Source organism: Excalfactoria chinensis, chromosome 1 (genome assembly GCF_039878825.1).
Source record: "Excalfactoria chinensis isolate bCotChi1 chromosome 1, bCotChi1.hap2, whole genome shotgun sequence".
NCBI classification, from domain to species: domain Eukaryota; kingdom Metazoa; phylum Chordata; class Aves; order Galliformes; family Phasianidae; genus Excalfactoria; species Excalfactoria chinensis.
In genome coordinates, this window is record NC_092825.1 from 174,236,074 (window position 1) to 174,261,430 (window position 25,357).

General features: G+C 39.6%; 1 protein-coding gene across 2 annotated transcripts in view; it reads left to right on the forward strand.

Annotated features, from left to right (window-relative positions):
• Nucleotides 1-17,584, forward strand: part of SLC36A4 (solute carrier family 36 member 4) — an 88,790-nt gene extending 71,206 nt beyond the window's left edge. For both annotated transcript variants that reach the window (XM_072337727.1, XM_072337735.1), the window contains exon 11: nt 13,588-17,584. In XM_072337727.1, the coding sequence (XP_072193828.1) occupies nt 13,588-13,895 (308 nt within the window). In that variant the 3' untranslated portion in view covers nt 13,896-17,584. The remainder of the gene's footprint in view (nt 1-13,587) is intronic.
• The last annotated feature ends 7,773 nt before the right edge of the window (nt 17,585-25,357 follow it).

Below are 25,357 nucleotides of genomic sequence, written 5' to 3' on the forward strand. Positions count from 1 at the left end.
CCAGTTTGTACCTTGCAGTAGAGCATTTATTTTTAGTTTCTTACAGCAGGCAGCAAAGATGTTATTGCTCAACTGTAGCTGAAGTGGATCTGTTGGCCTTCAGAAATCAGGCTGCTGTGTTAGAAGCCTAGAGCAAATTTTATGTCCTTCTTAAAGATTTAAGGCATCAGTGACAGAGTCTGTAAGAATAACTGTTTTATCTGTTTCCCGATAGAAGGCTGTAAGTTTGTTTGCAGTTTGACAACTTAGAATAAGATCCTCAGTCACTTTGGATAACTACATGAGATAGACTTCTGTTGAGATTTTGCTTGGGACATCAACTCTGTTTATTAAGAACTTCTAAATTCTTTCTATGACATAGATTTTGGCTGATTGTTTGCCCCACATTTGTTCTAATGTGTTCTAATTAAAGCCTGAACCAGTAGGTCAAATTTTTGTTCACCCAGGTCCTTGCTCTCCTGCAATGTATCTATTCTAAAGACATTCTGGGCTTTAGAATTGAATGTGTAGACTTTTCTAAGATTCATAGAATCATAGAATGGCTTGGGTTGGAAGGGACCACAAGGATCAAGTTCCACACACTCTGCTGCAGGTAGGGCTGCCAGTCTCCATATCTAATATTAGACCAGGCTGCCCAGGGCCCCATCCAACTTGGCCTTGAACACCCCCAGGGATGAGGCATCCACAACCTCTCTGGGCAGCCTGTTCCAGCACCTCACCAGTCATAATAAAGAACTTCTCCTGAGATCCAACCTAAACCTTTCCTCCTTCAACTTAAAACCATTTCCCCTTGAGGCTCAGGAGGGAGTTGTGCTGGGCAGGGTTTGGTATGGGACTTCGAGATGAAAGGCTTTTGCTTTCTAGTGCAGATGTTTTGAAAAAGAGCTGATATTTAGAGAAAATTAAATCATTAATTACAGTCAAATCATAATAATGGAGAGAAAAAAACAATGAAAAGAACTGTAATCTGAGGATAAAGGATTCGTTGTGGTAATAAGTCTTACTTATTAGTGCCTTACTCCTCGTATTTGAGCAGCAGTCAGCTACAATGATACCTTTTTTTTTTTTTCTTTTCTTTTTTTAACAGCAGATAATCCTCCTTTAATTTTGGTTTGGTTTGGTTTCTCTCTGTTACTCTTTCCCAGTACTTTGCAGCTCTGTTATCCTTTTGGTGGCTTACATTTCAGAAATTCTTGAGAACTCATTTAGTTTTAGCAGAAAACAAATTTTCACAGGGTGTGCCAGTCTCTTTATGGAAGCCAGTTTACAATAAATGAACAGAGATAGCTTCTGTTTAAGAGCACTCAGTGAAATGAGCCACCTTTTTGTTGTTGCTGTTTTATTGTTTATTTATTTATTTTAATTATTTCTTGGTATAGCAGAAGATGGAGTCTGAAGAAATTGCTTCTTAAAATTCCAGGCATAAGTGTCCTTCTTAGGGCTGATTGATCTCTTATGTCTGTACCTGTTCTCATTGTTGTGCTGCTGAGTCAAGCTGGAACTAGTTCCTAGTTCCACTGAGGTCTATCACAAATGATCTTCCCTTTCTTATGAAGTTATGTTCGTATCCTGGATGGCATCCTGTCAGCCTGGAGTGATGTGAGTTATTTGGTCAATTGGTCCTGCCCCTGACGCCAACTCCAACCCATATGGAACTGGTAGAGATATGCAAGCTGGTCGGTAAGATGAAGGATGCAGAGCTGTGTCCTCTCCTCCTGAGGAGGTAGCTCAGGAAAGATGAATGCTTTAGTTAATGCACAGTTCAACACTGGATAAAAGTGGGTGCAAAACAATATCCAGCAAAAGCCCATTCAGCAGTATTTGCTCAAATGAATTCCTGTGACTAATTGGTGAAGTCTAGCAAGTACTTAACTCATAAGGATCCCTTATGATATTATTTAATATACTTTTGAAAGTCACTTAGACACAATTCCAAGCTGTTTTCAGATACATGCTCTAAGTTTAGAGAGCTTGCAAACATGCTGCTAAGCAAGGGAAAGAAGATGACTGGGGAACAAAGTAATTCTATGAGCAGAAAAAACTGAAAAGCATCGTCAAAAACACCGGAAGTGTTTGTGTTTCTCCTCAGGACTGTATATAAAACGTGGGGCAAAACATGAAGAGGCACTGATGATACCAGTGCAAGCTCATATAAAAATAAGTGGAAAAGATTCTAACTCATCTGTATTGCCAGGTTAGCGTGAGAAAGGGCTTAAAATTTCAATATCAATATATCACACTTAATGTATACTGAATGAAAAAAAAATAAATAGAAATCAACTGTCAGTCTCTGACCGTGAGCTCCAGCATGATGTCTGTTGCAAAGGTTGGGTTGGTTTTAGCAAGACAATTGCTACTAGTCCTGAATACAGACTTCTGATGAGAAAAACCCTTAATTTTCAGAATTACTTCCTAAATGAGGAAAAATGCACATATAGGGTGATGTGCAGAGAGCCAAATGAATCGGGTTTTTCTCTGATTATTTTTTCCTTTCTAAGTCAATGTTATAGGCACATAAAAAGTAAGCCTTTGAAGACTTACTGTAAAATATAAAGATACTGAAAGCATTTCTTGAAAATATTCAAGAGCTTTATCATTGTATGCTGAAAACAATTAGCAATAAAGGAAATACTCAGGAGCTTCAAAGTATAACTATTCTGTTAGTTTGTATACTGGCGTCCTGGTGCTTCTTTTTCTTTTCAGTAGAAGTGAATCACTGCTTTGAATTCTTCCTTAAAACTTATTTCATTTCTGGAATTAGTCACTCCAGGCATTTTCTATCCTACTGCTTCAAATAAGCATAGGAGGTAAAATATTAATGATGCCTTGGTGTTATTCATGATCAGTGACTCGACAAGCTGATTCTTGCAACATGCTTTAGAGCATCTCTACTCTTCTATAAAGAAGTGGAGATGAAATGGCTTGGAAGTGGTTGTTTGTTGTTAATTCTCCATTGTCATAGGTGAAAATGAACAGTTTTGCAAGTTTTGTTTCATTTTCTCTACCCCCACCGTGTATAATGGCAAACAAAATTAACTTTGAGTCTTGAGGTACACGTATGGGCCTGAGAATTAAATCCTCTGTGACTTAATTATTATGTCTTCACTAGCCTGCAGGAGAGTTAGGGCTTTGAAGATCTGTTGCCATCATAGAGGTATATTGCTTTAAGACGTCAGAACAGCCAGCATGAAGCTACTGTTAATAAAATTATGAATAAATGTGTAGCATATTTTAATGGATTACATCCCCAAATGTTTTATTTTCTTTTGGTGTCATTTTCTTTTCCCTGCCTTAACAAACCATTGTAGCTCACCCTGAAAAGGAAGATGCTCGTGAATGGCTTTGTGATTGGCTCATGTGAATGTACGTGATAAATTCTTGCATAAATGGAAGGGATGGATGAGACTTTCTCATTGAAATAACTGGTGGAAGCTGTGCACCAAGTGCCGTGCTGTGATCAAGGAAAGGACATAGCCCTTATGTGATTCAAGCAGTAGAAAGTCTCATTAATAACAATATACCAAAAAGATTAGGGAAAATCCACTAGATAGGATTACAAAATGCAGTTCATTATATACAGTGAATAATTAAGCGTGATAATGGTTAGAGCTTTGATAATCAAAACCAACAAATGTTACTTGTCTTTAATTTGAAATGACTCAAATTCATGTTGGAAACTACAGTGGCAAAGGCAGTCAGGCCCAGAAGAAGTGCAGCTGTGGAGGCAGTGTGTTTTCTCAGTAGGACTAGCACTCAGTTCTGCATGGGACTCATAAGTTCCAGATGAAGAAAGCGTAGGTGCTTACATGCAGTGTTGTATGAGCAGGTATGCGGCATAACTTCATTTCTGTTGCACCTCCTGGTGCTATGTCAGCTTCTGACACACAGCCCAGGTCATCAGGGAACTCACCTGGGGAATCACTTTGGTCATATTCCCTGTCTACATATTTTCATTGACACATGTTTAAAAAGAGATGGTACTTCTCTGCAGCCCTACCTGATGTTTGGCACTCAGCTGGGAAATGGGAGCTGGCAAGACTGGCTCATCTGAGATGTAGATATTGTGCTGGGCTTGGCAATATGAGAAAACATAAAGCAGCGTCATAACAGCTTCAGAGTCTGCAAAGGGCAAAAAACGTAGAGATGACAATTCAGAATCCTGGATCCACTCATAAGAAATGAGATTTTAGGTTCTTTTAGATGCTTACTTCTTGAGAACAAAATGGAGATTGACTCAGCAGTAACTGGTATAGGAAAAAGTAAGTGTGTGGTTGTTGTTGTTTTTCCCTTATGGGAAGTTAAATAACGATCATCTAAAGAGCTATAGGATAGACATCAGTACCATGCTTACCTCTCATTTCAGATGAGCTCTAACTGGAAGCATGCTCACTTGACTTGCCAGGTTTTTATGCCTTTATTTGAAACATTACCAGTAAGTACTATTTCTACTCTGAGTAATTGATACTTTCAAAGATGACAGCAGTGATTTTAATACTACCTGGAAATTAAAAGATGGGATTGTAATACAGTAATATCTTATGCTTGATATCTAATATTGCATTTTATCCTGCGGGAGTCCGTACTGTTCTACAAATTGTATTTAGACAGAATTGTTTTACCTCCGTGTAAAAACATTATGAAAGTGTTATGGTAGAGTTTGGAATAAGAAGAAAACCATTTCTAAAGTAGAAAACATTTGAGGATAGCCAATAAGGATGTCTGATCACATAACAGGAGCTTGGTTATGTACTATGTGAGCATGTGAACAATTATGAGTAATGCTCTTTTATGTCAGAGTTCCAGCAGAAGTATTAAAGCTGTAAAAGTTACTACAATGATATTAAAGTTTATTACTTTCATATTGTTTTTTTATCTGTGAGTGTCAAAGTGGCTTACAAAGAAGCTCTTGCAGATAAAGAAGCCAGTGATGGGAGGGGAAAGGATAAGCCCAAGGCTACTAAGTAGATCTGTGCAAGTGAAATGAGCTGAAAACAGGTTTTCTATGCATAGATTTAAAGCTCTGTTTGTAAGGATGTGGTGCCTTCCTGCTGTATATGGAGATAGAAAATTCTAGGAGGTACAGTCCCAAGTATTACAGCCGTAGCGGGTTTAGAACCTATTCAAGGGATCATAGGGGTCTGGTACTTTCACAGCGCTGAAAATCACTTCCATTGACCAGTTATTTAGGTCAGTTTCATTACTTGTCTCCTGAGAGGCTGAATATTCATTCTCCTGTCAAGGTGCTTGCTGGTTCTTTGCTGCTTTTTCTTTCCTTCTCAGAGGAAACAACTCTTCTGTGTTGTTTCTGAGCTGCCTGACCATATCCTGTGCAGATCTGTTAAATCACTGGCTCTTATGAGTACCTTCATCAGGTAGGATATTTAATTGATCACTGCACAATTTGTGGCGGAACGAAACTAATGATGGTTTAAATTTTAAAACTGAAAAAAAACCAAACCCTTCAAACAATCTTTTCTATCAAACACAGTACTATTTTTAACGTTTCACCTACTCTCTTCATTAAATGAATAAGTGATGAAGGAACAGTTTCCTCAAATACCATTGCCAAGAAGAATTCTATATAAAATTTCTAAAATTTGGGTCTTTCTGCCCACACTGAGTCTTCTGAGGCCAGTTACTCCAAATGAGTGGTTACTGAAGCTTATCCTTTAAAGGGAGAGCGGGTGATGGAGCAAAGTTGGTGTCATCGGTTTAGAATAATGCCCTTGGGAATTGTTCTTTTCACGAGTATTAGCAGATCAAGTAGGAGGTGGCAAAGTGTATCTGTAAAAAACATTACGGGTGTTTTGTTTTTTTTTTTGCTCAGGGTTCTGTGGAGGGAAGATTTAGGCTGGATGTCAGGGAAATTCTTCACCAAGAGAGTGGGGAGGTGCTGGAACAGGCTGCCCTGAGAGGCTGTGGATGCCCCATCCTTGGAGGTGTCCAAAGCCAGGCTGGATGGGGCCCTGGGCAGCCTGGTCTAGTATTGAATGTGGAGGTTGGCGGCCCTTCTTGTAGTAGGGGATGTAGTTTGATGATCCTTGATGTCCCTTCCAACCCGGGCCATTCTGTGTGAGGTACCAGTACCATATTCTTAATGTCTGAGGAATGAGGTTACTCATTTGCTTATGCCATTCCCATCTTCATTTCTGGGACATGATTTTCTCTTAGCTCCCATTGTATAATGTTTAAAACAATGGTGCAGGCTGTTTTCGAGGTATCATTATATATCATTATGTTGTGGTTGTAGATTGGAATATGAGATTAGTAAAGTGAAAAGGATTTGTCTTCTCTGTTCTCTGGCTTTAACTTTTAGACAGAGTAAATTAGGGGAAACAAAAAAAAAAAAAAAAGTGGTGGGTGAAAAACAAGGTAAAGTAAATGAGAAGCTGAATACTGTTGCTAAGTGCTTTTAACAGAACATTTCTTGACATAAAGACTGCCCACACTTATACAGTGACCACTGTAGGCAGGAAAGTTAACAGCCTCATTCTTAAATAAGACACCTATGTAAAATGTGTTTGTTTGCTAAACTTGACAAGAGCAGAAAATATCTTCAATTCAGAAAGCTGATGCCTCAGAAATCGCGATGAAATTTTTATAGGTAGATTATTCATATTGTGACAGCAGTCACAGGTTTCAAAATGTTTTCTTTCCTCTAGAAATGTTGAAATGAAGCTTTAATTCAAAAATGCTGCAGAAAACTCAAGAAATTGTCTGGTAAAGCATCAATAAATCAGCAATTTTGAATAAAACAGTTGAATATAATCATATGAATCAGCAGTAAAATTATTATGGGTTTTTTTGCAAACTTCTTCAGGTGATTTAATTAATGGTATTTGTAATGTCTAGAAAAAAGGATTTGAAAGATAATTTTGTAGGTGAAAATTATCAGTCAATTAAAAATACAAAGTTTTAGAGGTTAGACATTAAAGTGGGAAGTTTTTCGTAAGTCTCAGTGGATTTATATTTCACTCTATTGTTCTGATTTTCAAGCTCCAAATTTGAGTTAATGCGTATTTTGTCTTTGAAAATTTGTGGCAATTAACAGGTCCTGTGTTCATTAAAAGTGGAGGAAGTCATCATGAACAGGAAGAGTTCAGGATTAAAATGCAGATCTTGTAGCTCCTCATCCAGATGCCTCTTGAACACTGGCCAGGGATGTCCATTCCACCACCTCCCTGGGCAGCCATTCCACCACCCTCCTCTGAGAGAAAAAGCTTTTCCTTATGTCTAATCTCTTCTGGTACAATTTTAAGCCATTTCCTTGGGTCCTGTTTGTTCCCTAGGAGAAGAGGCCAAGCCCATCCTCATCACAACCTCCCTTCAGGAAGTTGCAGAGTGCAATGAGGTCTCCCCTGAGCCTCCTCTTCTCCAGGTTAAACAATCCCAGCTCCCTGAGCTGCTCCTCATAAGACTTGTGCTCCAGACCCCTCACCAGTTTTATTGCCCTTCCTTGGACATATTCCAGGGCCTTGATGGCTTTCTTGTAGTGAGGGGCCCAAAACTGAACGCAGTACTTGAGGTGCGGCCTGACCGGTGTTGAGTACAGGGGGATGATTAGCTCTCTGCACCTGCTGGCCACACTGTTTCTAATGCAGATAATTCCATTCAGTGTTTTTAAACTTCTTTGTAACCTGTTGCTGTCTCCACCTGATACGTGGTGCCTTCTTACAGTTGAGCACTGCCATGAGTTCCCTCCTTAGGCAAGCTGGTCTCTTGATACATCATCTTGTTTGGAAATATTGCTAATGAAGGCTATAGCACATACATTTCCCCTAACATGGGATAGAGAGTCCTAGCTCAGATATTTTGTCATATTATCCAGAGCAGAATCACCTTGTTCTGCAGTTTATTGAATACTGCACTGGGAGGATGCTACAGTAATCTTTTATATAATAATTTTTTAATGCTTTAATAGTGGAGAAGTTATTTAGCAAAACTGTTACAATTCTTGGCATTCTGATGGATGTACTTCTAACAAAAAGAACAATAGCATAATTTTTTTAATCCTAATCATCAGTTCCTTTAGTCATCATTAACAAAGAAATATAAGATTTGATTATAATGGGGCACGAAGACTGAATGATAAATGTACGTAGTTTTAACCATTCACAAAGGTGTCTGTGGCAATGTTTCCCTCTCTCTTATATGTAATTAGCAAGCAAAGTATAGTAGTTTCAGTTTATAAGTAGATTTAATTGCGTTTTTTTCCTCACCTTGTATAGTAATCAAGAGATATGCAATATTTTTTGTTTGGTTGTTTTTGAGGGTTAAGGTAAGAAAAAATTTGTATGAATTTGTAATTCATACAAATTGATTTTACCTTGTTACTGCCCAGGTCTTACATTTGGCCTGAGCTGGCAAAATAGCTATGGATGACTGCCTTCTCCCCTGTGATGCAGCCTGATATATATAGCACAGCAAAGAGAAAGATGGGGATTAGGGAGTGAAGGTAAATATGACTTTCCAGCACAGTTGAAAACTGCACGGCTGACTTCTCCAGGCTTTGCCACTGCGCCAACTCTTTTCTTCATCTTTCCTTCCTATGGCAAAAACAGTCTTGTCCTTGAATGAGCAACATCCATTTCTGCTTGCGCTGTCGGGAGCCCTTCAGCTGTCTCAGAACAGGAATTTGTTTTAAAAGACTGAACCAGAGGGGACAGTTAAATTGCAAACTCATTTCAGATGCCTGAAAGAGAGTGATTGGCAGTGGGAACAGTGTCAATACTGTAATGGCTAGGATCATCCATTTGGAGATCAATATTAATGTTTTGTTGCATGCTTTGTGCTCATTTGTTGGATCTGGCTGCATATTGCAGTTGTATAAACTATTGTAGCATAGTGTGTCTGAACAGATTTGTAAGTATCAGTAGCAAAGCTGGAATAAATTTGCTGCTGAGACAAATGAATAAATACAGCATTTCAAATGTGACCGTCTAACCAGATGCCATTTGTGAGCCCACAGATTGTACTTAATGGAATGTTGAAATACATTTGCAGATAAATCAGTGTGCTGTGCCAAGCACCTGTGCACATTAGCTTTGGGAAGGTCACTAAATGTTGGAGCTCAATCCAGAGGGTCTCACTGCCTAGTTTGCTTTTCACACTGGACTCCAAGAAAGGTGCTTTCTGAAAGCATGAATTCCGAAGGTCTGATGAGGAGGACACAACTCTTTGTGAACAGGGCAATAAGGCAGGGAGGAGCATTAACTACAGCAGTGTTTTACTAGGAGTGAGCAAGTTGCTGTAGGTAGGTGAGTTGAAGGGGGGAGTTCCCCTATGGACTTATGACTGCCACTTCTCCTTGTCCCTATAGACACAGCCCTCCACACAGTCTCCTCCTGCATGTGGCAGTTGTGACACCAACTCCTGCTTAAGTTAAGTGTAAATCTTGAAGCCTGAATGAATTACATGCTTAAATGCTGGGGTTGTATAAAGTACAGACATAAATTACTAACCTCTTATAACAGCTTCAAAATCTGTGCTGCGAAATGCTATAAAGAATGAATTTGATTCCACATCTCCAAGATGTGTACATGGAGGACTCCAGAGAAGGAACAGAGCTATCTGTGCACTGAGCAGGGCTCAGCTGCTGGCTGGTGCAGTGCCCGTGGTTACCTCTTGTGAAGGCATGTTACAGGCAGATCATGGTGAAGGTTTTTCACTCCAGAGGGACCAGAGCCAAACCATATGGTGTGTGTGGTTCTCCTGCATGCTAGCTGTGAAAGTGTAGTGTTTCACCTTGTAAGATAACTGTCATTTATTTTCTCCTTTGTTTTGTTGGATTTTGGTTTTGTGATTGAACTGGTATTTAAAAGTAGTCATTTAAAGGAGTTGGGTTAAGAAAATGAATTTTCGTGTGTTTGAAAATTGGATCTAGATTTTAAAAGCAATCATCTTCTGTTTGTGTCTAATGGCCTTTTGATGCTTCAAAGGACAGTTGAAACAAACAGCACCTCAAACCCAATGTTAATCAGCATTTGTAGACAGAAAAAAAAAAACAACCACTCTAATTCACAATTATGTTATACCAGGTTCTTTATCTGGAATCTTTTTTCCTTAAACTTTATCCACCAATGTGTAGAGTTTCTTCCTGCATATGTGCAAAGCTCTGTAATTTATTCACAAATGCTCTTAACAAATTATTTGCATTAGACAGTTTTGCTTCAGATTAATAACAGGTTTCTGCTTTGTCCTGTAGTCTTTTGTATATTTATATGAAAACACAGTTTTACAAGCTGCTACTGCGGAACTCCCAAGGAAAGCATTCTCTGTTTTGGTGAGCAGACGTTTGGATATTAGCACAGAAAGGAGAAAATGGGCTGGCATTTTAAGGTGCATTTTGCCTGCAGACAGAGTTCTTTGGCAAAAGTTCCATTGCAGGCATCTTTTCCTCCTTGAAGGAACTCGATCTTGACACATTATAGGCATCTGTCTCGGTTAAAAATACAGTTTTGGTTTTATGCTTTGGGAAAGCTGTTAAATCCAATTGTCTTTACAATGTATGTCAGGCATCCATTCCTAATCCATCAGTGCTGCAGTCTGCTGATTGGATCTTGGAAAAGTGATAGTAAAGAGATGGCAGAACTGCTTTTTTTCTCCTTGGTGATTTAATCAAAATGACGTCAGCATATAAAGTCTGTCGAGCAGCGAAGTGCTGATTCTTTAACAGGGAGAGGAATTTATAAGAGAAGTGCTATAAAATGAACAGAATAAAATTAAGGCTGGCTTTCCATTGGCTTGATAGGTCCTTTAAGGAATGGAAATGTTCTTTACTGTTTCTGCTGTTTCCCAGTGCCCCAAGTGGTACAAGTATGCTACTACCACATGGTTGAGACATTTTGGAGAATTAGTTACTGTTTGTTTTTGAGATTAGATGGCAGGGTTTAAATTAGAATCAACGTGTATCTCCGTGAGATGCTCTGTTCATCGAGCACTTGCTCTTTGTTTCAAACCTTCTTTCATTCAACATTTTGACTGTTGGCCAAAAGGTAACTCTGAAAGGTATATTGAAGGACTTAATTCTTCAGAGGGGATTCCCACAGCCTCCAAAACAGAAAATTTCCTGGCTGTTGATAAAGCTTCAGAATTTCCTCTTGACTTTGTACTTTTAAACCGTTATAGCTAGAAAAAATCAGGCTTTGTGCTTTCTGAAATGCCTCTTGTTTACTTCTCCTGGAAATAAGGAGAAGAAGCTGCCCCCATTTTTCTTTATTTGGAGGATAATAAAAGTGACATTTCCCCTGGATTGTTAGAGAAGAGATAAGAGTGTAATTAAAACCTTGAAACATGTTTCCAAAACTTCCTCCCACAGCAGTATCCAGTTTAATACAAATCCATATGAGCCAAATAAACATTCGACAAGATCCAAGCCAACAAACAGAATTTTGCTTTTCTGTAAGCTGAAACATACTGAAATTTTGTTGTTTTTTCCAATTGATGAATACTGATAATATTATCATTATTTTTAACAAAGCAGAAGATTTCAAGCCAAACTTTGACCTATAAATTAATGAGTATCTTCCAAATTCTGAACACATGTAGATTTGAAAGAAGTCTATTACAGAAATTGACAGTCTGTGTTTGATGAATACACCCTCCACATCTATTAAATTGGCAGGATAATAAATGTTCAGCCCTCTCTTCTGCTTCAGAAGAACACTTTCAGTTTATTCATTACCTGGGATTTTTCCAGTCATTGCAGATGCCCTTTAGCCACAGTTTACACTTGCTTACCTGTTGTGAGTTGTTGTGCAAGCATTGACGATAGCCTGTGGTTCTAGTCTGGGAGCTCAGTCTGTGTTGTGTGGGCACTCACAATACCTGCTTTTGTGGCCTGAACAGAGTTAGAGAGTCATATTCTCATTAAGGCTGGAAAAGACCTCTGGGATAATCTAGTCCAACTGTCGACCCATCACCACTGTGACATCTCCAGGCTTTCTCTGGTGACACTGTGTCTCTCAGACCTCTGTAGAATCACAAAGCGTTAACAAACTATAATAATGGAAGGTTAGAATCAGTAAATAGATTTATCTTCCGAACAGGATGGGCTGGAGATTCCTTTGTCCCTGTTTAGTTTTGTACATTAAGCCAGCCCTCCTTCTTGGGGTTTTTATTAAAATGCATAGCAAATGGTGCTGGTAGCAGCAGGTAACTGTTGTTTGGAACTGTTTGGAAGTGAATTTTGATTGTGTCTTCACTAGACATGACTGAACTCCTTCTGCTTATGCTCATTTTAAACTGGAAGTACAGAGAGATTTGATACAGCAAAGGGAAAGCTCTTGGCAGGATAAATTGGATGCCATGATGTACCTCATTGGGAGCCAACAAAGTTGTTACTGTGCTGCACTTATTAATCTGTGTCTCTGCTGGCATGAGTGTATTTGCGAATGCAGATTTCTTCAAGTTCCATATTCTCAATGGAGAATATTAGCACTAACATAATTTAACTACGTTGCCTTTCATAACCAGATGTTGTCTGAATTTGAGGCAGTTGGTGGCAATCAGCCCACAGGGAAGAAACTCTGCAAGTGGAAAGTTCAGCCTGGGAAATTAGGAAGCTGATAAGCACATTGTTTTTATTTGTTTATTGCCATAAATATTATTTGCAGGATATTTAGTTGGTAGGATGCATTCACAGAGGAGAAAAAAGACAGCCATTTACAATGTGTGGCATTATACTGGAACCTGCACTCAGGTGGCCTTGGAAAGCTGGCTTCTAACAGAACTGAAATTATTACATGACAAACTGGCATATCTCAGTTATACTTGGGTATCTTTCCTAGCGTTGCTGGCCAAGGGGGTTAAAAGCAGTGGTTCTGCTCCTTCTGTAATGCTGGGCTCCATTCCCAGGAACACTCCAGCTTCTTGGTGAGACCGGCCATGCCATCCTACCATGCTTACTGGGCCTTGTCTTCGGACTCTGCTCTTGGTGGGACTAAGTTCTCATTCAGCTAACTGGGCAACTGCTTCCTTATTTTTTACACACAGTGTGGTGGTGTAGACCAAGATTTTTCAACAGACAAGCCTGTAGATAAGTGATGGAAATGTCTGTGAGGCTGTCAAGTGGCCAGCAGCTTTTGTGCTCGTTTTCAAGAACTTTGCATCATTTCATATTATCAGTAGTAGCGTATTTTTGTCTGCTGTCTCCTGTGTAGCATCCAACGTCCCCTTCCACTGTTCTGCCTGGACTGTTTATCTTTTGGCTTAAAAAGAAACCCGTGAAATAAAAAGCTCAAAATGTCTCTGTGCAGTTTCATGTATCTCACGGCTGTGTGATCTGCAGGCCAAGTTTATTCACCCTGTAAGTATAACAGAATTTTAACCTAAAGCTGTGCCAGCTCATGAGGAAATTCAAAATTGAAACTGAGTGTCACAAATGAGCATGAAAACGTACCTTACTCACAAATGTAAGTAATGAACTGTGCAGCGCCTGCCAATCTCATCTGGATAAAATAGTGAGTGATAGAACATTTCTAAAGGCATGAATCACTGCGTTATTTGTTTATCATGATTGTTTTTTTTCTCTTCTTGTTTCATGAGGATGTCAAATCTGCAGCCAATATTGTTCTCTTTATGTTTTAGGTGCTGTAGCGGTTCTGATCCCTCGCCTGGACCTGGTGATCTCTTTGGTTGGAGCTGTCAGCAGTAGCACTCTGGCACTGATTCTGCCACCTCTGGTCGAAATTCTCACTTTCTACAAGGAAAACCTACGTCTGTGGACAATACTTAAAGATGTTTTTATAGCTGTTTTTGGAGTGGTTGGATTTTTAATGGGGACGTACGTGACAGTTGAAGAAATCGTTTACCCTGCATCCACAGTTCTAGCTAACACAACTGAGAGCTTTTCTGCTGTTTTAAATGCTACAGACTTGGTGGCTGGTTTAAAGTAAAAGTGTGATGCTGTGAACAGTTTTGTTCCTTATTGAGAATCCAGGATGGATGGCAGACCTACACGTGGGATAAATTGAAAGGGATTTTAAATGAATTCGTGAAAAATCACATGCAGGCCTCTGTTCTTTCTGTCATTACTTCAGGTTTACTACCTGAGTTAACCCCTTTGTTCTCAGTCTTCTCTGCTCATCTCATTAAAACTGAATTGGTCAGGATTTAAGATATATATATGGATGTAGGAAAGAGATATGATATTGGATTATTTGCAAGACAGAGGAACAGTTTTCCTAAAGAAGTCAAAATGCTTTCCTCCTCAGAAAGGTGGAAGTCTGTTCATTCATCATATCTAGATGCAAAGCATAGGCACTACTGTTTTCTCTCCAGCCCTGTTTTAAGGGCTTAGGTGGGAGTTAAATGATGCATTGACCTGCTCTTGGCTTTCTCCAGTAGGGTCACCCCCATGAACCAGAGGCACTGTATTTTTATTTTCATTCTGAGGACTTTGATACTTGCTTTGGAGAAGCTTTGGGGTGGTTGCAGTTGTGTGTCTGTGGTCCCTGGGAGCTGGTTTGTCTAGAATCCCAGGGCACTGTGCAGAACAATGGCTCTCATTCCCTCATTTCACATTGGCTCCAACTGGAAGGGCTAATCTCTCCTAGAATAGGCTGGAGGAACAGCATGACCACTGCTGCTGGTGAGCTGTGTGACAGCTTGGTAAAGACATTTTTTCATGCTGACCATATGAACACTTAAGCTGAAAAATGGACAAAGCTGACAGAGAAGCAAGGCTTAGAGGTAAAGGTAGGATTCTTTGTTAGATTGAAAGAGACAGTTAGGTTTGCTCTTTCTGTCTTGTGTGATCTGTTACCATGAGGTGCTCAGCATGGTTATGTCCATGCTCCATGAAAATGGCATTCACGGGACTCACCAGAACCATAGAGGTTTGACTGCCTAGAGTAGCTTTATGTTTCAGAAAGGATGAGACGCTGCTTTCTAGAATGGAGCTTCTGCTGTCTTTTCACACAAATAATCTATGGGTTATTTGTGAAAGAACTTACAGTTCACAGCACTGTGAAGGGGGCACAGAGACTTATCGGCTTTGGAGCCCGTTCTGCCTGCCTGCAGGTTGTCTGAAGATGTTGGTTATCATCTCAGAACTTGCTTTCAAATACAGCATGGAGAGGTACAGCTTATATGAGACACAGGGTACACATGTGAAATAGGACTTTTTTTAGAAAGTAAGTATTTATTTTGACTGAAATGTTACAATATGTTGTTTAGCAGAGCAATATCGCTTTCTTTAATGATATGAAAAACATTCAACACCACAAATAATGAAGTAAGTAGTTTATTTTTGTATATTTTGGTAACTGCCGCCCTAACGTTTTTTATACCATTATTTTGCTCTTAATTACAACTCTTCAAATGTATAAAACTATATTTTTTCCTTTACATCTTGCTAGAAGTCTATACATTATATTTCTATTAGAAGATAATTATTTTTGCATGCTTACATTCTGCCTTAAATAGAATCGAACATGCCCTTCACTGATTTTTGATTCTTATTTCCATTTTGGAAGAAGAAAAAGAACATGTTATGAGGTTGGTAATTAGGTCGAAATGAGTTCTGTCCAGCCAGCCTGCATACCGAGTCCTCAGCTGAAATCCTGCTTTTCAGGGCTCATATTTGACTTTCTGGCTCACATTGCACAGATGAAATTCAGTCCAAGTGCCAAAGCTTTATTTTTGGTCTTGTTTCCTAAAATCACTCTATGTTTTGTAAAACAACAGAACTATTTTTATCATAGTCTTTCTTTTCGTGAGGAAATTCCTTCTCTAAAGGATGTACTTCATTGTAACATTCCTCTGAGAAACATGGTATGATAAAACCTCCCTATTCGTACAGGTTAACATAAGAATATATATAATATTTGGTTGTCCTTAGTATCTGTCTCGGAAGTCTACCATTTGGTAATCTACCATTTGGCATTAGAGAGCTAAAGTAATATAGTCCTAGATACATCTATATTTATACCTTCTGAATAGGTCTCCAGTCATCTACCACGTAGTGACTGTATTTGAGCACTTTCTTCTCCATGCTTATAAAGACATTTCTGTTAGGAATTTCTGCACGTGGTTTGAGCTGCCTGTATTTGTTCAAGCAATAGTTCTGAGCAATGCTCTTATTTTTCATTTAGTTTTGACAAGGTGAAATACTTGGCAGGCACTTTAAAGGCACAAGTCTCAATGGGTTTAATGCTGTAGTGTTAACTTCTTGTGTGAAAGTGTCACTGAGGAGCAAACACAGGTAATTACCAGAGGGGCATAAGGTAGCTTCAGCTTCATCTCTTAAAGGCTTTTTGGTCTTTAAGCTGTTTGAAAAGACATCAAAGCTAAATGTCTCTGTGCTTGGTAATAAATCTTTTGTAAACCGTACACTACATAACAATAGGCTATTTCTGTGCGGCAAGTTTCGTTTGATATAAATATTCCGACTGGAACCTGTTTCAGTAGGATTGTTAGAATTTAAAAGGAAGTTATTTTTTCTTGTTAGTTTTGCATCTTTCTCTGTGTGTTTGGAGAATAAGAGATGGTCGAGTCCATTCGTATCATCTCTTCCTCAGTGGCTGTGTCCCAGCCATGTGTCTCAGCTCTGAGAAAGCCACGGTGCAGCAGATCATGACCAGCTCCGAGTTTGGAGGTACTTTTTGACCGGTGCAAGTGAATACTGATGTGAAGATTTGTTGAGCTCGGTAGGTGGCCATGATACTCTGGTGAATGCAGCAACGTTTTGAAACCAAGATCACCTGTTTAGAAGTGTGGTAGGATTGAGGAATCTGAGCTGTCGAAGTTTGGATAACCTGGTTCAAATACAGGTTTCACTGCTGTGTCTCACCGTGGATCACCTGGTGAAGACTTACTGCCATTGACTGGCCAGATATGAAGTAGTGTTTTCATGCAGTGGGTCAGTGTTGCTGTGTCTAGTGATGTTTTATCTTTTGAATCTTTAAAATGTTTGTTAATATATTTTACACAGTGTTTCTCCTACAGTGTAGGATTTTTATGGCTTTAACACTCGCACAGAGCATTTGTGTGGCCTGTTCTTTCAAATAGAAAGATTGAAGGATTGGAATATCTTCCTTTGGATGCCACTAAAATTGTCATTAGTACAACTGAAATAGAACTACTCTGTCTGAATAATAGGAGCGAATAATAAGATGCTGTGAAACATTGCCAAAGACTTAAAAGATGGGAAATCTGACAGAAGGCTCTTGTGAATTACAAGGGCGTTCATTTAGCTTTTAAAGTACTGTAATATAAATTTCAAGTTAAGATGTGGGGAGTGAAACTCCAGATTTAGTGGTTATGGTTTACATTAATATATATTTAAGAAGGAAGTGTACTTGAGCTCAAGCTAACTTAAGCAGAAAAATGTGGTTGCTTTATGTTCTCGAGAAGGAACTGAAAGCTGTGTTTATATACTGTACATGCAGTTACATTTAACAATATGATATTGTCAACTGTTTCAATGTAATTTAACTATTAGCTTCATTGTAAGGACCTGGATCATTTTCTTGTCTGTAGCTGTTCATCCTGAAATACTGGGCAAGGAAGGGGGTGGCTTTGCCTGATGTTCTGTAACTTAAATCTTCTGCATCAATAAAGACTAAAATAATACCTTCCTCCTAACTCACTGTTGTCCCGCCTATCCCCACAGTACAACACTAGAAGAAACTGATACCTTAATTCATTATCTACATTTGTTTTTATTTTGAACTTATCCAGGGAGTGCTGGCTAGTCGGCTTGGAACTGTCAGACATGCTCTGGAGCTGAAAGTTCATTGATAAAAAATCTCACTTCAAAGTAAGTAATGTGGGTGCTACGCTTTCTAACTAAAATTGAAATTACTAGTTGGAAACAAAAACAGCGGTATAAGCTTTAATGTGTTCTGCAATTATCAGATATCAGTTTGGAGAGATGACTTGCAATCTTCCCAGTTTTAATACAAGGCACTTTGAAGGTGTGCTTGCCGAGGCATCCAGAGTCACTCAGCCCATTACAGAGTCTCTTGTATAAATACAGTGAAGACAGAAGCAGTGGTACAAATATCCATCAGGAAGTTTTATGTTATGAATAAGACATACAAGATAGTTTGAAAGTCCCTTCACACCAGCAGGCAGGCAGATGGGAAGTTTGCTTCCAGATGACAAATTAATTGGCACCACTAAATTCCATTATTCTTCACTAGCGTGTGGAGAACAAGTGATTTCTAAGAGGGCGAATGCACCTTATTGCCCTCAGCTCGCACTGTAGATTATTATTTACATCTCACGCGTGAGACAAAACTGCAATTCATAAGCTTCAAAAAAAAAAAAAAAGTGAATCCAAGAACATAGAATAGAATCATAGAATCACCAAGGTTGGAAAAGATCTAAAATATCACCCAGTCCAACCGTTCACCTATTACCAATAGCTCCCACTAAACCATGTTCCTCTACACAACATCCAGTCGTTCCTTGAGTACTCCCAGGGTCGGTGACTCCACCACCTCCCTGGGCAGCCCATTCCAGTGCCTGACCACCCTTTCTGAGAAGTAATATTTCCTCATGTCCAGCCTGAATCTCCCCTGCCATAGCTTGAAACCATTCCCTCTGGTGCTGTCACTAATGACACGAGAGAAGAGGCTGACCCCCAGCTCACTACAACCTCCCTTCAGGTAGTTATAAAGAGCAATAAGGTCTCCCCTGAGCCTCCTCCAGGCTGAACATTCCCAGCTCCTTCAGCCTCTCCTCATATGTCCTGTGCTCCAGACCCCTCACCAGCCTTGTTGTCCTAGGTTTCATTTTGCAATGCTCATGTTTATTAAGGTATTCATTCGTTTATTTGAAGCCACAATCCAAAAGGAATAAAATCATTAAAAACTTTTCACCCTTCTCCACTTTCCAGCTTCAATCACGCAGTGAGCTTCATGTATTACAGATAAGGTAGCAAACAGCGTTTGAACAGGACTTTAGAGGCATCAGTGTGAGTATTCAGACATCATAGGATATTTTGCCCACGTATCTACATATCTTGTCATTTTAGTCACGGTAGGATATCTTGCATCACATTCAACTACTCTTATGTAAGAAAGGCTTGAGTCTCCTGTAGATCCTGTTCTGTATTGATCTCTCTGTGATTATGGGTGTCTTAGACAGCAAAGGTCATTTCAAACAGCAGCAGCCATCTGTGGTTAGGTAACTGAGTCATAGTCTTAGAAAATATCAGTATGAACTTTTATAAAGGATCTATGGCTTAAGTGCATTGCTTAAACGTCATTCTTGGAGCCATTTGAGTACATCAGGGCATCTAGACATCCATTGCAGTTCGTAGACTGGATAAGAGATCTGAGCCCTTCCTGATAAGCAGCAAGACACAAAGCAAGATACAGGCTAGGGCATCCCAAATGGCAGACTGATGGTCTGCAAACATCATTTGTGCTATCTTCTTCCAAGCCCATGACATTATTGCTGTTAATGGGTGCATGTCGATGCGGATTAGCAGAGCAGCTCTGGGCTCACTAGGGAGAGGATCATCTAATTCCCACGGTTGGGCAGGCTCTGGAGGGGTCAGCTGGCCTATGCAGATTTATTATCACTGAAGCAGCTAAGTGTGACTCAGCTGTATACACAGAACTGCTCTGCCAAGGAAGAGTTGGCATCCACCCCATCAGCTTTGTAGGCCACGCTTGAAAGGGCATGCACTATGTGGGCTTTCCCGCATATGCATCATGTTTTACAAACACAGGCACTACTTTACTTTCATTGCTGTGGCTTTTACAGACTTTTCAAAGTGTTTGCATGGCTCTTTGGATCAGATTCAGCTGCTGCCTTTCCCCCCACAGGCTCTTTGTTGTCTCAAGCTTCTATCAGAACATGTGGTGCATATTCAGAGTTCTATACTGCTGTTATAATTGCTGAACTCCTGTCAGCTTGGATGAGAGATTTTTATTCATATCTGTAAATAGACATCTTTTGTACGTATTTGTTAAAATCCCACATTCTCTTCCTGCTCAAGCAATTTGCTTGCGAGTCACTGCTTTGCCTGCATCCACCACTGTTTCCTGGCTCAAAATGCAAGGCTCGTTCTGTCCATTGCTCTCAATTTTAAACTGTCATGCTTCTCGTCATCCTGCTGTGGGCTGTTATTATGCTCTGCTTTGTTCATTCAAAACACCTACGTATTGTACATGCGTATCTGCATTAAATTTCTTCCAGAATCTCCGATTGCTGTGTATTTTGTCGAAAGCAGCACAGCTGATTTTAAAAGATGAGGATCAGTGGGAGTTCAAGGACTTGGTTGGCAATGACAGAAGAGTGTGCTCACAATGGTGGAGTTATCTCAGAACCAAGGTGTTCTGTTGTTCTGGCCCTGAACTACCTGTACCCTTCTATTAGAGCAGTGCCAAAGAGGATACTAACAGTGGTGCCAAGAAGATCATATGCACAGCATCGCACTGATTGCTGCTCACAGTTCCAAGTGTTAATGGCTGAGGTCTCCAAGTATTCCCCAGTGTTTGTCCCCATCCATCTCCCTTTGCTTCCTAGTTTTCCCCATCTGAATGGTCTGTATGCAGAAGCACAAAACGTGATCAGCCTCCTAACAGAGGAATGCACGGTTTTGCTGCAGCAAACTCATTTTCTCTTTTTGTTAAGCATTTTGGATCCTGCTTCATCCACAGAATTCTGCATCAGACAGTCAAGCTCTGGTTCTTCCTGTCATTTCTTTTCCTCCTATTTAGCACAACATCTTCTGTTTCCATCAATTTTAGCCTGTTCAGCTGATTATCTTTTCTCTGTATAAATGTATTTCTGCCATGTTCCTTTTCTATTCATGTAACATGCCTTGCCTTGTATTATCATACGCAATGCCAGATGCTATTTACAACCTCTATGATTTTGTCATGTTGGCATTTGTTTGTTTTGGAGGGAACGCTGTAGTTAGAAAGGCGATTGTCAAACATTTTATTAGGGTCCTACACCTCTACATTGGAGACGTTTTGTTCATAATGTGGAACTGTTTTTCATTTCTTAATTAAAATACAGCAGGACGACCCTTCTGAATGTCCTGAATTATAATGCTCCTCATTTTTTTTGGACAAAACAAAGACATGAATCTTGGAACTGCTGGAGGCGGCAACTCAAACAGAAATGATCGCTTACAATTGCTGCAATGCCAGCAAAATTTGTTGATATAGCAATATTTTCCCATTGCAGTTTATTCCCTTTGGCTTCATTATGCAAGGAAATGTGCAGCTTGTCTTGCAGCGAGGAGAACAACAGGATATCAAATGGTGTTCCTACATGCCTGGAGACATTCCCTTCATACTGTGCATTTTCTGGTCCCATTGCATTTGTTGTCTTCCATATTTCAGTCTTCATTTTTATATATTGTAATTTATAAGTTGTTTGTCTTTTTTTCTTTTTCTGTTTGGGACTGTGTGGGTTATCTCTCTCTGTGTTGTGTCAGAATTAGCTGGGGTGGTTTGGCTTCTAACGGTACTTTGTGATAAAAACATGTGAATCAAAATACTTAAAAAATAACAATAATCTAAAGCTGTCACGATATCCTGAAAGTAAAGTAAGGCCTCTATCAATACTAAAGACAAGGTGCTGAGTTTGATAGACAAATACAAAAACAAAGACTCCTTTTTTCAGTAACTCAAGCCAGGCAACTAACTAAGATGCTCAGGTCTGCCTGGCTCATGCTAATGTAAATGTTAATACATAATGTAAATGTTGTAAACTAGGAAAGGATCACCAAGCCCATAATTATGGCAGATGTTCAGTGCTCTACACACGTAAATGTTCCTACGATTGACTCTCTTCATTTTGCTGCTAACTGCAGATATTTATTGTTTTTTATCTTCCAGATGTTCCCCTGTACAGTATTTCATGAGCACTTCTATAGGTATTGTCATCCCATGTTGGATTACCTCTTAAAATTTGTGAAAAGAATGTTTGCTTCATCCATCAAATGCGTGTTCAACACATCCATTTTCCTCTTTGCAGCACACACGGCAGACACAAATACATGCATTAGGGAACAAGACTTCCAGACTTGAGGTCATCTTGAGGAATTGTTGGCTGATGTTTCCTAGTCTTCTCTTCTGCTGGCTTGGTTACTGTCTGTAAACTCAGCTGGGACTCAGAACATTTATCCTTGTTCAATTGCTGTGAACTGACATGACAAAGGGCACTGCTTCTTGCTAGCCATTGGCTCTTGGTTAAGTAGGTGTTTTGTTTAGATCAGTTGTGCTTTACATCAGTTGAGCTTTGCTGTAGCATATTGGAGGACACTTCACACCATTAAGTATTGGCCAAATGCTGGAAGACTGAAAAGTCTTCTAGTCTGTGTCTTGTTCACATGTGTTGCTGTTCTGGGGAGACATGGAATGGAGACTCTGGAACTGAAAAGTAATATCTGAAGGGGAGTAAAGACTAACACTCAAAAATGGTCGTATTGTCTGTTATCCATTACTGCCAAGGGACAAATCAGAATTTTTTGCCTGTTTTCTCTTCTATTTTTCCTTCTTTCTCATTAATATTTATGGTCTCCTGAGCTATTATTTTTGAGCAAAGTAAATTTATTACCTGGAGGTGAGTTCAATTTTATTTTATTTGGCAATTATCTATGAGTAATGGCTGTGTAGGTGCATTCACAGTGTTCTCAAAGGCTTGCTTTCCATGAGGCTATTCCTGGCAAAAAAAACCATACACCTTGGTGTTTATTCAACTGTTAAGAATACAGTTGCTTCAGAACTATGATACTGTCAGCATTGCTTCAACGTAGGCCATTGCAAATACCTTAGCAGATTGGTGGCTCCTGTTGTGCACTTAAGCCCATTTTGCATTAAGTTATTGGCAAGAATTAGCTTAGTTCCTGCCTGGAATAAATATGATGTAAATACAAGACAAATTGTGGAGGGAGAAATGTGGTACCCAAGAAAGACAGTTGATGGGCCTGAATTGTGTAGACAAATATTAGGCTGAGGTACAGGTACCCAATGGTATCATTACTGTGCTGTCCTCCACCTGTGCTATGTGCCCTGCAGAAGCTTTGTGTTCTGTTTTCTTTATCAAGGTAGGACTTCCTGATTCTGATCCAATGCAAAGCCTGCTTGCTCATTAAATCCTATTTTTAGGGCTTAATTCTTAGCAAGAACAAAGGTTGTTTTGGGACAGTGCATTCTGTTTTGACAGAACCTCACCTTTCTTTACTGCAGAGAGATCTTTTCTGCTTAGCTTGGAAATTTTTCTGGACTTGGCTGTTGCATTGGATGAGTTTGTTTTATGTCCAAATACTGTTTGAAAGAAGAAACAGAATGGACTGAAGGTATCAGGCTCACCTGTGCAAGCAATTAGCCATTGCTTGTGAATACATCTACCCTCGCTTTGCCTAGTTAGGTACTAGATATCTGGAAGTCAGACATTTGGAAGCACTTATCCATTCCCGTTTCCTTTTTCTGTCAGCTGCTTCTGATTAAGGCTGGTTGAGTTCTCCAGTGGTAAGATGTTTTGCTTTTGAGTTAAACCGTTTTCTTCTGCTTCTCTGATTGTGAATCTCCCACAGCCTCTCTGAGCATTGCTTTTATCACTTACCTTTTGAAGTTGGCTCTAATTGAAGCCCAAGGAAGAGAAATAAAATCAGATTCTCCTGTAAAATCTTTGTTACTGCATTTATTACTTTATTATTATTGCAATTCAGAGCACATTTTTTAAAAATGCTTTTTTCGAGTTGATTTTGATTGAATTTATAATACATTTACATACAAATATCTGCAGGAAATAATGCAGTTCAGGGTAATGACAAGCTGTTCTAGAGCCTCCCAAGCAATATGAAAAAGAACCTGAAGAATATGTATATATTTTTTAATGCTGCATAGATACACAAAATAAATTGTTTATTTGGTATCGCTTGGCAGAGTTTAGCTGTTGTTTGATAAAATATGGAAAGGTACTGAGCAGAAGTGGGAGTGGAGAACTAAGCCCCCTCCTTTTGTTGATGTGTATTAATAAAACATGCACTGCTCATAGTACTGCTAGGCAAAAAGTGTTGCATTTTTCAGTTTGGCTGAAGCAAGAAAAGGAGCAGCTGCTAATGTGTAAAAGCAACAACGTTCACGTATTCACAGAGCTTAGAAATGAAATAGCGATCAGGAGGAGATCACCATCATGAGGCTCGTGTGTTACAGACTGTTACCTGACATCCAGTGACCTCAGCCCTTAATTAAAAAGGCATCAGTCACTACATGAGAACTTCAGGAGGATGAAAATCTAACATTTCCTGTGATATTTGGTTCACGAGTTTCGTCTCCCTTACATCTAGTATTTTGGTTCTAGTTTTACAATTGTATTTCTCCGTGCTTCCAGGCATCTTTTTGTCGTTGTTGCTGCTGTTTTCTTATTCTTCACTAGATTAAGAGCCATTCAGGACTTAAGACGAATTTGCTTCTCAAGAGGTATAACTACATTTGAATAGAATTGTTTGTTGGTGATTTTGAAAGCATTCTGAACTCCTTTGTCTCTTGCTGAAGAATAACCTTTTGTGATCTTCTATTTTTGCAGTTCTTCACCCAGCTATGCAGTGAGTACTCACACCGAACTGCCTGTCCTTTTTAACCCTTATAGATTTTACCATTTCCTCTTAGTGCATCACTACTAAATTTCCTTTTTCCAGATGCATGAATTTGCACTTATCTCATTGAATCAGAGTGGCTGAGGTAGGAAGGGCCCTGGATCCATCTGCTCACTTAAAAACTGTATTTTTTTTTTTCTAACATAATAGTCCTTACTTCAGTCCATAACCACAGCATCTTAGTATGGTGTTCATCTGGCACAGAGAAGATGCTTTGCATCCATTTCTCAAGCAAATGTGAAATCTTAGAATCATAGAACGTGTTGGGTTGGAAGGGACCTTTCAGATCTTGTAGTTCCATCCCCCTGCTACAGGCAGGGACACCTCCCTCTAGAATAGGTTGCTCAAAGCTCCATCCAGCCTGGCCTTGAATGCCTCTAGGGAGGGAGCATTCACAACCCCTCTGGCCAACCTGTTCCAGTGTCTCACCACTCTCACAGTAAATAATTTCTTCCTGGTGTCTAGTTTATGTCTATCCTCTTACAGTTTAAGCCATTTCCCCTCATCCTGTCACTACATGCCCTCCTAAACGTCCCTCCTCAGCTTTTCTTCAGGTACTGGAAAGATGCTATAAGGTCTTCTGGAGCCATCTCTTCTCTATACTGAAGAGCCCCAGCTCTCTCAGCCTGTCCCTGTAGGGGAGCTGCTCCAGCCCTCTGGTCATCTTTGTGGCCCTCCTCTGGATCTGTTCCAACAGCTCCATGTCCTTCTGTTGGAGGCCCCAGAACTGAACACAGTACTCCAGATGGTGTCTCACAAGAGCAGAGCAGATAGATAGGCAGA